Source organism: Vanellus vanellus (genome assembly GCF_965231255.1).
Source record: "Vanellus vanellus genome assembly, chromosome: 4".
NCBI classification, from domain to species: Eukaryota; Metazoa; Chordata; class Aves; order Charadriiformes; family Charadriidae; genus Vanellus; species Vanellus vanellus.
In genome coordinates this window covers 13,308,386-13,320,277 of record NC_138909.1, presented here as the reverse complement: position 1 = coordinate 13,320,277, position 11,892 = coordinate 13,308,386, and the positions used below count along the sequence as shown (strand labels likewise).

At 44.0% G+C, this 11,892-nt stretch overlaps 1 protein-coding gene across 1 annotated transcript in view; it reads left to right on the top strand.

Moving 5' to 3' along the window:
- MAML3 (mastermind like transcriptional coactivator 3) overlaps positions 1 to 11,892 on the top strand; it is a gene marked incomplete at its 3' end in the record, with an annotated part of 249,137 nt that overhangs the window by 152,605 nt on the left and 84,640 nt on the right. The window contains exon 2 of the mRNA XM_082482720.1: positions 3,350 to 4,843. Within this exon, the coding sequence (XP_082338846.1) occupies positions 3,350 to 4,843 (1,494 nt within the window). The remainder of the gene's footprint in view (positions 1 to 3,349; positions 4,844 to 11,892) is intronic.

Here is an 11,892-nt window from a genome sequence, read left to right as displayed (position 1 = left end):
AATATTTGATGGAAAATAGTTTCCACGTTAAGGCTGCTTTTTGTTGTAATGCATGATAAACACATTTATTAATATTTATATACTGGGCCTGCTTTTACTTTCACTAAAGTCAGAGTATTTGTACAGGGGGACATCCAAGTTTCAGCACGTGATGAAATCTTTAGGAGCTGATATTTTTAGGGCTGGTTATTTGCCACTAGATAGTTTCGATTCTTTTGGTAAACATTCATGTGCAAATAAGGTGATGGATTCAGGAGAAATTAGTGAACGATGTGAAACCTGAAAGTGTGAAATGACATGAAAGTGTATCACTCTTACTATAAGGGATACCTTCAAACTGTTATGAAATAGATAGAGTCAGTTCTCTTGTATTTCTCAGGAGATAATCGCTCTCACTAATCCCTGCCTTGTCACGAAGACAAGTTTTTTCCCATCTCTTCCTTATATGAACTTTTCTTCACGACTAGAAGCCTGTCACCGGGTCCTTTGGTACGACTGTTCTTATTTTAGCCCAGCATTTGGCCAATACGAACTCGGGGCACAGGGCCATCACAAGTTTCGGACGTTTCTTCGAACCCCGTGCGTGTGCATGTGTGTGTGCCTGTTGAACTTGGCCTCGAGTCACTTGCTGTTCGGTGACTGTTCTTCTGATGGGGAAGGCAGAGAAGGGATAGTGACTTTGTGGTGAATTGGCTTAGGAGCCGAAATGGGTGATTTCAGCTGTCAATTGTGTGAGTGGCCCATTAGGGTCAACATTTAAATATGCTATTTTAAGCCATTATATCAACTGTGTTACTGACCACCTGCACTTGAGGCCAGGTTGTGCTCTTTCTTTTCTTGCTGTGAAGAAAGGAAACTTGGAAGCCACTGTGCTGCCGTACTTGTGAAGCGGTGCCATTACCACATCCGCGTCGCCCTTTCCTCGTCTCCGGGGTCTGAACCAGGGATATATAAAGATCAGTGAAACAAGCTCACTGGCTCGGCTGTAGCCTTCTGCCACACACCAGTTAGGCCGGTCAAAAAGCAGCAGGGAGCTGTAATGCCACATGGTGATATTCAGCTTAACATGGGTTTTTAGGGGAGGGAAGCAGCGGAGGTGAGAGCCGTATCATAAGCCTCCTTGTGGGATCTGACTTTTCTCCTTCGCACTAGGCCTGGGTGTTGACTTATCTTCCACATCGCTGTTAACTGGTACAGATGAGGCAATTACCACCCCTGGGCAAGCGCCTCTTGCTGGAGCTTGCTGCTGCCGTGGCACGGAGAGATAAAAAGGTGATGCCTCTGCTGTGGGGCAGCCTGGTGTGCTCCTGCAGACCACAGCTGATTAACGTGACCGTGCTGGGCTTTAATGGAGAGAGTGCCGGCGTGGTGCGCACTCCCGCCTGCATCTGCTGCCATGTGCAGGACCCCATCCCCGGGCATCTGCAGAGCTCACGGGGGCAAGAGCTGCTGCAGTGGGGACAGGAGTGGGAGCCCAGTGGTGAGGACTCCACGCACACAGTGGGTTCCCCATCTCGGCCTGCGTCACGGGGGAGAGGAACTTCTCAGTGCAAACCATTGGCCTTGCTGTTCCCTGACCTCCAGAAACCAGGGTCTGGGAAAGACTCGGGGCAAGGACAGCTCCTGTGGAGCTGCACAGACATCTTGCATTGGAGGAGGAGCCTGGCCAAGGAGCCGTCCACATGGCAGAGGCTGCAGTCGCAGAGCTTCTGTGTAGAAGCCAAGAGGAGAAGGAATTTCAGCCTGTGGGAGGCTTGGCACACGCTGGCTTTGTGCAGGGGGAACGGGCAGCAAAGTCTCAGGCACGTATGCCAACCAGGACCCACTGGTGACCCTTAGCCATGCGTTAGTAGTTTTCCTGCATAAAAAAGCTCTTCTGCTCCAGTACAAATCAAGGAGTTGATGGTCTGCTTAAAGACTCAGAGCCGTTACGCTTTGTTATAAAAGTCACATCTCTGCAGAGGACCATCACGTAGCTTAGTGTCCCACGCAGGTTGAGCTGGGACTGCAGCAACCTGTGCGTCAGCCATGTCCTTCTGCGTTCTTCATGCTGAAGAGGCCATGCAGGGCTGAAGGGCGAGAGGAGGGCGCAGCCTTCTCAGAGCCGCTCCCTCTGAAACGGGGGTGAGATATGGGTTTGCTTGCCTGTCTTACACATGGGATGAAAGGGGAACTAGCCCTCTGGGATGGGAGAAATAAATGGGATCTGGATTGTGGGAAGAAAGAAGGTTGAGGACCTCTAGGTTAGGGAAGGGGTGGGAGCTGAGTGTCTGGGATTTTCATACCAGTAAAAATACTTCAAAAATTGATAAAATCTTTCAGTATTTTGTCTTCTATTGTTCTAGTATCAAGGATGCAAGTGTGTCCTGAAGGCGTTTGCTAGAGCTGTGACCTCTTTGTTTCCTCCCCTCCCCACTATTGTTTTTTGCCGTAGCTGAAGAGGGATGCTTTTTTTAGCCTGGTACATAAGTGGAGGACTTAATGTTTGGTGTGATAGGGAAGGACTGTAGGTTGTTACGGTGCATTGCTATGCTTCTTTTAGCCTGAATTAAAGCCTATATTAATACACTTTTTTTTTTATAACATCCTTACATTCTAATTTAATTGCTTTCCTGGAGACTTGTCTTGCTATCATTTCTGTTAGTTATTTATCTTTTACGTTAGCTCCTAGCACACAGCTTATTTCCTTTTTTTCGTTATTTGATTAACATCATGCAAAGTGCCTTCTATTTTTCAGGGTAGATATATTATTTTCCTCTCCTAAAACTGATTCTCAATATGTTTTGTAGCCAAGAACAGAGGGCTAATCAAATGAAACTATGTTAATGAATTTTCTCAAAAAAATTTTAGTGTCAACAACACATGTTTCAATACAAGTAGTCAAACAATTGTATTGCAGGTATTTTTCAAGAAGCTTCTAGAAACTTCCAGCAAAAAGACTTTCAGAGTAAATAGTAAATTTTAGTGATTCCTTTTTTTTTTTTTTTGGTCCAATTTAAGGCTCCTCACTGTGTTAGGCACCGAAAAGTTTAATTAGTCAACTTGCTCCGTAAAATTGTGGTAGCTTGCAGAGCACAGACATATTTTACAGTTCTGCTCTCCTATTCAGGGGCAGGTTTGGGTTTGGGTTCTTTGGGTTGTGTTATTTTTTGTTGTTGTTGTTTTAGACCATCTTCTCAAATTATCAAGGCCTTAGAATGAAATCAAAGAAACTTCCTAATCAGAGTTTTTAAAACTTATGGTCACTACTTGGCTCGATGATGTATCTGCCACAAGGCATCAGCACTTTTTTTTTTTTTTTGGTCTCTGCAACTGATTAATCTTTTTTTTCCTCTTGTTTTTCTTTAAGCTTCAAGAGACAGTCAAAAGGAAGTTGGAAGGCGCACGTTCACCTCTCAATGGAGAACAGCAGAATGGAGTTTGTGATGGGAGCTTTTCTCCAACCAGCAAGCGGATACGGAAGGATGTACCGGGCATTGAGGCAATCAACAGCTTGCCCAATAATTTGCCTTTGCCCGCCGTTTCTCCTCTTCATCAGCTTGACATGAAAGCTCCCCTGCCCCTGCAGAACAGTGGAACTCATGGTAGTGGTCTAGAAGACTTAGGTAAAAACGGTGGGCTTTCTGAGATAAAGCTCCCTGTTAATGGTTGCAATGAGCTAGACAATAGTTTTAACATCCTGCAGAGCAAGGAGCTAAAGCAAGAGCCTTTGGATGACCCCAGCTGCATAGACACTTCTGAAACATCTCTTTCAAATCAGAACAAGCTCTTTTCAGATATTAACCTGAACGATCAAGAGTGGCAGGAGCTAATAGACGAACTAGCGAACACTGTTCCAGAAGATGATATACAAGACTTGTTCAACGAAGACTTTGAAGAGAAGAAGGAGCCGGAATTTCCCAGGCCTGCCACAGAGATTCAGGAAAGCGCAAGTGTGAAAAGCGATCCATCTCATTCTCCATTTGCTCATGTCCCGTTAGGGTCTCCCCAGGTGAGACCTTCTTCTTCCGGTCCTCCATTTTCAAACGTCTCCACAGCTTCCAGCATAGCTTCTGTGTCCAGCGCCCCACCAGCCCCAATCTCTGCCGGCTCACCAGCAAACTGTGTTGTTCAGTCACCTCAAACTCCCGGCCAGGCCCACACTCCAGGCCAGACGCAGACGCGGTCTGGGAATGGCTATCTTATGAATCCAGCAGCAGCGACTGTGGCAGGATCAGGGCCTGGGCCTGTGAATATGCCAAGCGCTGACTTGTCTCCAGCTGAACAGCTCAAGCAAATGGCAGCCCAGCAGCAGCAAAGAGCTAAGCTCATGCAGCAGAAGCAGCAGCAGCATCCAAATCAAGCCTCAAGCTGGTCACCAGTGGGCCCTCCATCTAGTCCATACGGAGGACCCTTCAGTGCAGACAAACCAAATAGTCCAATGATGTATCCCCAAGCCTTTAACAACCAAAACCCGATAGTGCCTCCTATGGCAAACAATCCACAGAAGACCACAATTAATAACTACCTCCCTCAAAATCACATGAATATGATCAGTCAGCAGCCAAATAACCTGGGCACAAACTCCTTAAGCAAACAGCCCAACATGCTTTCTTACGGCAACACCAAACCTCTGACCCACTTCAATGCTGAGCTGAGTCAGAGAATGACTCCACCAATGGCAAATCCCAGCAAGAACCCCATGATGCCGTACATCCAGCAGCAGCAGCAGCAGTCCCAGCAGCCGCAGATGCAAGCTCAGATGGCGCACCTGAGCGAGGAGCAGAAACGCATGCTCATCATGAAGCAGAAAGGCATGATGAATCAGCCCATGGCATATGCAACACTTCCTTCTCTTGGTCAGGTAAGTGCGAGTGCACGATATGCGGGCAACCAGAAAGAGTCTGATACAAAGGCTTAGTAACTCTTTGTATGGTCTCAGTAACTCTTTGTATGGTCTCCTCCTCCTCTTTCTCCTGGAAAGTGTGGAATGTCATTGCAGATGCTTCTTGGACTTTTCATGTGGTATTGGAGCTTGGTCGTTTTAAGAAATGACCGAAATGATGTCGTGTTATGCTTTAGAAATGTTGTTAAATGGCTGTTTTTCTGAACTAGCGCTCTTTCCCTGGGTTTCTACTGATGAGTGCTTAGGGCCACCCTGGGAAGTTTTGGGTTGGAAGTTATTCCTTCTTGGAGGGTTCGTTTCCTTTTTTTCATAATGTAAAACTTGACGCTTTTGGATCCCAAACCATCGCATGGTTTAGTTTCCACAGCGTACGTAGCATTGTCACAAAAATACGGAGTGGTTGGCCCCTTCTTCTTGGGGCAGGGGTCCAGCCAGCTTGAAACAGCATATTTGGCATTTTGGCTCAGGGAACAAAGGAAGGACATATTGGGTACTGAACACCTTTGGTTTCCACTGGAAGAAGTAAGCACAACTGAATGCTTTTAGTGGTGCTTGAGCCATGTGTGAAATGAGATCGTTTATTCCAGGAACTTTCAAGCAGTCTTTTGGCAACCTCAGGTATTCCATTGTTATGAATCTGTAGAGCCTTTCAGTAAAAGGCTAAAGCCACGTTGGCTTGAGTGACTCGGCATCAGTCTCGCATGTATCCCATGTTAACCTCTGGAGCGGCAGCTGCCAGGCTTGGGGAATGCTTTGCAATGAATTAATAGCTGATTTAAATAATAGTTATAGTAATGCCCTGTTGCGTCCTAGGTCAGCTGGGTATTCTTAGTTGCACAGCCCCTGTGAAGATCTGCACACTGGTGTCATGTAAAGACTTGAGAATAAGTTCTCTGAATGTTGTTTTAAGGGTTTTAAAAAGAATTAAAGTTAATAACCAGTTCACAAAGTCGGTGATGCCACCAAAACATGTCAGGAATCCTGATACAATGGTACACTAATAGAACTGTTGGTTGATAGATTTAGCGTAGCAGCTTTTTACCAAATTAGCTGTTTCCACACCACCTACAAGGAGTACTTCCTTCTGAGCATGGCTTAACTGTGACTCACACTGTAACACATGTAGAAATACAGCAAAATTTGTCATTTCTTCAGCCTGTGGAGTTTGGGGATCTACCAATAGGAGGAGTAGGAGCTTTACCAGGTCAGAGCCCATCACATTATTTTAAATTAATTGCAAACCAAAAAGAAATGTTCATCTGCCTCCTGTTTTTGGTTCAGGATGTATGGTGACAGCTCAAAGGTTCGTATCTCTATTTTAATTCTGCTTGCCTATTGCGCTAGAAATAGCTGGTCTAAAGCCCCTTTTTGTGAAGACTTATCTAGAGAAATACTACGATAATGACATAAAACTCAGACCGTATCTGAGCTACAGAATTTGTCAGGTTGTAACTGAGAAGCAGAGGATGTTTGGTCAGGCTGTCTAATGCTTTATCCTTTCTTTCCTTTGTTTTTGTTAAATCTGTTGAACTCAAAGATCATCAAACAGTTGAGAGGACGAACTGCATATGTGAAAGAGTTAATGTCTTCTCCTCCATTACATAAATTGAGAAATTCATGTTAATATCTCACTGCAGTTCTCGACTGTGAACAGGAAGCCAAGATTTCATACATCTAATCTCATTCGGTTCCTTTTTTTTTTTTTTACTGTACGAAAACCTAGATATTTGGATACTACTTGACATTGTTCCAAAAACAAGTCCAGATACTAAGTCATTTCTATATCTTATGAAGAAGAAACTTAAGGCAAAGCTGTACTTTGTTATATAATAGGTGCAATTCACATTTATTGACCCAGTCAGGATGAGGGACTTCTTGGTCATGCGTAGATGTAGAAAGGTGCCTTCGCTACTTGTGAAGCCCACTTGCCTACATCGAAGGGATTTTGTCTGGTGAGGAATGTTGAAATAATAGATTTCTAGCTGTAATGTATTTCTTCATTCCTTCCCTTCCTGCTTCCTTGAAAAGCATTTTTTTCTGTGGAAAATTGGAAGGCTTATTATTGTGAGATGTGCTTGGTGGAAACAGATTGTTTTTGCAAAGGTGTTAAGAATGACATGTTGGTCTTGTTAAATCCAGATTGATGCAGATTATATGATTCTTCTACTTACTGCACGCTGCAGACGGTCAGACTTGCCAGATCACATGTGGAAAATAAGGAGATTGCACTCTTCAGTTTGAAACACACTTCTGATTGTAAAGTGAATGTATCTTTCAGTCAGTTTGTAGTTTCCACTTTCATTGTAGTTTTGGTCTTTGATACAGAATTGTAGAAGAGTGTGTGTGTGTATGTGTGTTAAATAATCTTGAGGGTTTAACAAGTGGCTTTTAAGGGGGGAAAAAAAAAATCCTAGCTATTGCATCTCGTGATTAGTACTGACCATATATTTCTGTCAGGTGACTATTACGAGGCCATATTTGAGAACCAAAAGATGATTTAGGGAACGTCAGGCGATTACGAAAACGCCTAGTCTTATTTTCTGTGTACTGCTGTAAAATTCGAGTATGGCTAGTTGTGTGCATACACGCTAATTAAACCTATGTCCATTTGGGCTCAAGGTACTTCTGTTGTTAATAAGCAGAATTTTCACATGCGCTCATTGCTTCAGCCGTTGAGCGTACTTTAGATCGACACGCCGTTTTTTCAGTCCAGCTGGGACCTTGCAGATGCTCTGTGGAGGGCAGTTGCCCGTGACTGTCCTATTAACGTGTCCGTGCTGGTGCTCTGGGCTTGTGTCCCGGGCTTGCCGAGCATCACTGCGTACTCTTGTACAGAGAGGTGTGCAGCGAGAGAGGAAGCCGCGCAGCTCAATATCCGTGTGAGTGGTTGGACAGGCAGAGTGCTAAATTAGCAGCTTAGCCAGCAAAAGTAGGATTTCTCTAAAGGCTTTCGACGCTGTCGGTGTTGAAACTCTTCCTGTCAGATGCGTTGGTCCTTTGCTTTGCTGTGCAGATCCAGGACTGGTACTGGCACTGTGGTTGTAACCACCGTCACACTAATGCTGAACAACCCATACGCCCTGAACCGCGATGCCCTCTGTTTTTATACTATAGCTTCAAAGGAGCGCTGGATGGGGTATTTGTTTTTCCACAAAGCAGACGCTGGTTTGGATTTTTGAGGCTGGGATTTTTCCAGGGTTAACCTGAAGGTAATTCAGACCGCTTTTTGCGGAACTGACTGCTAAAACCACGGTCAGATCCTGACCCATCTATATTCAGCAGAAACCATGGCCGGATCCTGACCCATCTACCTTCAGCCGGGCTCTGTCCTGCTACTCGAGTTCCCTTGTGCCTGACTGTTTTCTGCTCGGCCGGGCTTGTATTTAGAAATGCCTGCTCTTCGCCTTGCCCCCGCGTACCCTGATCTGCCCTAAAACCGGTTGTTAGTTTGTGAGTACGTGGCAGGTATTGTGCTTTAGCCTGTTGCTGCTCCTGGGTGGTTCTTTCATTCTTGCTCATCTGCAGCTATAGGCTAAACCAGCAAGTACCGATACGCACTGGGGCTGGTATTTGAGAGCTAGAGGTCCTCTGCTATTCTGGTTCCCAAGTGATAATAAGAGAGATTGGTCTCACACCAAGATGCAACAGGGGCTTTGTTTAGGCTTTTTATGGGATTTAAGAAATAAAAGCAAGCAAGCCTAAACCAACCTCCTCTCTCAAAAATTAGAGCTTTGTTTAACCTAAAATGTTCCATGTAGTTTTTGAGGTGTGTGTAAGGTTTTATGGGAGGTACTTTTTTTATTTTCTTTAAACCAAAAAGTAATTTCAAAGGGGGGGAAAAGTGAAAACGTTTTCTTTGGAAAATTTCAGAATCATTAATTGTGCCTTTTCTTGGTTCCAGCTGTTCAGTATGTATGCGCAATGGTAAGAGAAAAAGGCAGCCCAACGGAATAGATGTTGAATGGCTGAGACAGAATTTGATGTTTGGAGCCAAGTAAGTGAGGGAGAGTAATGAGAGGTCGAAACAAAACAGAATTCTCCGTGGGTGTAAGAAAAATAAAACTAGACTGCGGCTCTTTGCCTGCATGGGACTGTGAGGATGCTGCAATTATAGTTCCTATTGAAACCACTAGTTATGTTGTTTGAAATTGGAGGGATGTGAATACAGAGGAGAAATGACACCATACTGGAAGAATATCTTCAAATTCTCTTTTCTGTCTTTTGCTTTTATCTTATAAATTCAAGATCACAGAATCGCACAGAGTCGCAGAATGGTAGGGCTTGGAAGGCACCTCTAGAGATCATCTAGTCCACCCCCCCTGCTAAAGCAGGTTCACCTGCAGCAGGTCGCATAGGATTGCATCCAGGCGGGTTTTGAATATCTCCAGGGAAGGAGACTCCACAACCTCTCCGGGCAGCCTGTGCCAGTGCTCTGTCAAAGATGCGTCATCTGCTCAGTCTGGTTTTGCATGTGAAGGATGAAGGTAGATCTGTGTCCAGGGGACATTTCCAAAACATAATTGTCTTTGTCCTTTCTAAGTGAAAGGGTGTGTTTCTCACTGGAATTGTAAAAGAGATTTCATACTTTTTTGAACGTTATCTTTGGGATAATGAGAAAAAGAGATTGTTGATGTTCTGGGATTTGGTCTTTTCTAAAAGCCTACCTGAAAGTAAAGAATAAGGTCTACAGATGTGTATTCACTGCATGAAAGTGTGGCAGAAACACAACTCTCTTACCAGGTTTTAGGGGAGACAAGCTGGAATGGAAATAATGACTACGACTGTAAGGATCTCTTGCTGAACAGCCTATGGTGATGTAGTGGATGCCCATCTATGCTATGTTTGACTTGTAGCCAACTGTTTTCCATAAAAGGTTTGCCCCAGAGTTCAGATGCAGTGCCCGCCTTTTACAAATGCCGAAATTTGCTCCCCAGAAATCAGTCTCCTATAGACTCTTAAGGACAGATGGGTAATCGAAATGTGCTTGGATAGATTCTGACTATCTCAACAGGCAATTTGTAAACAGTAGCCTGGCCTTCTTGCCATTCCTGCTGTCTTCTGCCCATTGTGTTGGGAGGGAGGTCATGTTGGCGTAAATCACTAGAGACAAGCATTGGACAGCACGTGGCTAAAGTCAGATCTCCATAGCATGGAGATCACTAGAGACAAGCATTGGACAGCATGTGGCTAAAGTCAGATCTCCAACACATACTTTGTTCATTCCATATGGTAAATGTTTTTCTAAAATACTAAATTTTTTCCATAGCCTAAGGCTTGCAAAATTGAAGTAGAAGAGCGCTGCTCCCATGCCTCAACAGAACCAATCATTCTATCGCAAGAAAACAATAGATGTCTTTGGTGAAACCTACTTTCCTGAAACCATGCTGACCGCTATTCTTGTTTTATTCTCTGATTCGTTGCTGGTAGAGAACTGAGACCAGTTGTTCCGTAGTTTTGCTGGAGAGTGTGTCAGAATAACCCATCTTTTCCTCTTTTTAAATATCACAGTTGTAGTAGTAAATCTTTGGTTCTTGGAAACTTTTCCACTTGCCCAAGATTTGTTAAAATGCATTGTGCGATTTGCTTCTTGTCTAGTTTCTTGAAGACTCAGAGTGTGACTTATTCTCATCTGTGAAGAAATTATCCTGTGTTACTTTTAGAAGCAGAAGATTTGTATTACTGACTGCACAAAGTGTATATTAAATGTCTCCTATTTTGAAGTCATCATGATAGCTACTTTTTCTTCCTACATGATCTAGATTGCCACGTAAAGAGCAGTTTGTCCTGTTATTTAGCAAGCCCTGTTAGTCTGGTGATATAACGTGCCAGCCAACTCTCCTTTAGTTTTATTAGTTATGACTGCAATCGCGAAGCACTGTGATTTTGAAATGTCTATAGCCAGTAGCAGCATATTTTTACATAAAACGCTACCCTTTCCTGTTGTTTTTTTTTTTTTTTCCCATTTACTACTTTAAGTGCAAGTTATCATCATCAATTTTAGTTTTCCAGTCTCATGATCACCTGCTTTCAGCAATACCAGCCATAACCCATTTCTTATTGTCCATGAGCCTCTCTAACTCTTCTTGTTTATTGTATATTCTCTTAATGTTAATATACGGATGGTGTAAAACTGTGCCCCTTCCACCTGCTTTTATGGTTGGATCTGTCATAAGCTGGCAACACGGCACTGCTGAACATACTGGGATATTCAGATCATGCTCTCCCCAATACTGTCCTCTCCCACAGACTAGTTTGTTGCCCTCTGAGCATCAGCATAACTAATTTAACATTAAAAGGCCGATGCTTTCAGTGCTAGGTGGTGACGGACAGATCCACGTAGCCTTTTCTTCGTATAACAGTGTTCTAGTGTTCCCTGCAAAATCAAAAGCCCTCCTTCCTGCCCTGCTTCCTCCACCCGCGCAGTCACCTCCAAGAATCAGCATATTCGCTGCGGGAGAGCTACAGAGGGAAACCCAGTCGTCCACTGACGCCTTTACTCTTTGTGGACCGGGAAAAATGTTTGTTGCAAAATGGTACCTGTCGTGTTTTGATGTAAACGGTGGGTTCACTCAGGAGTTGGGTTCTGTTATTCTCCATTTTTATTTTGAGAGAAGACTTAATCCAAAGACTAAGTCTAAGGTTCCCATCCTTGACAGCGCACTTTGACTATTTGCTGTTGAGTGCCTCTCAGCTGGCTGCCAGAGCTCGCAGAGCGCTTCTCTGAGCATTTTGCATGACTCGGTCTGATCCCTTTCTCTCCAGTCTGTGATCTTGCATGGCCCCACAAGGGTGCAGGTTTGATCACAGCTTGCACTTAGGTAGTATTTTGGAGTTTTAAATTTGCCCTTCTGTCATTTCTCCAAGACCATGACTTTGCTTAGCTTGACCTTTTTCTGGAGTCTAGACATTTAAGAGTCCTTCTTGCCTCTATATTTTCTTTTTCCTTCCATAATTCCCAAGTTTGCCGGTTTGCTTCTCAACATCTCAGAAATATTAATTAGACGTTA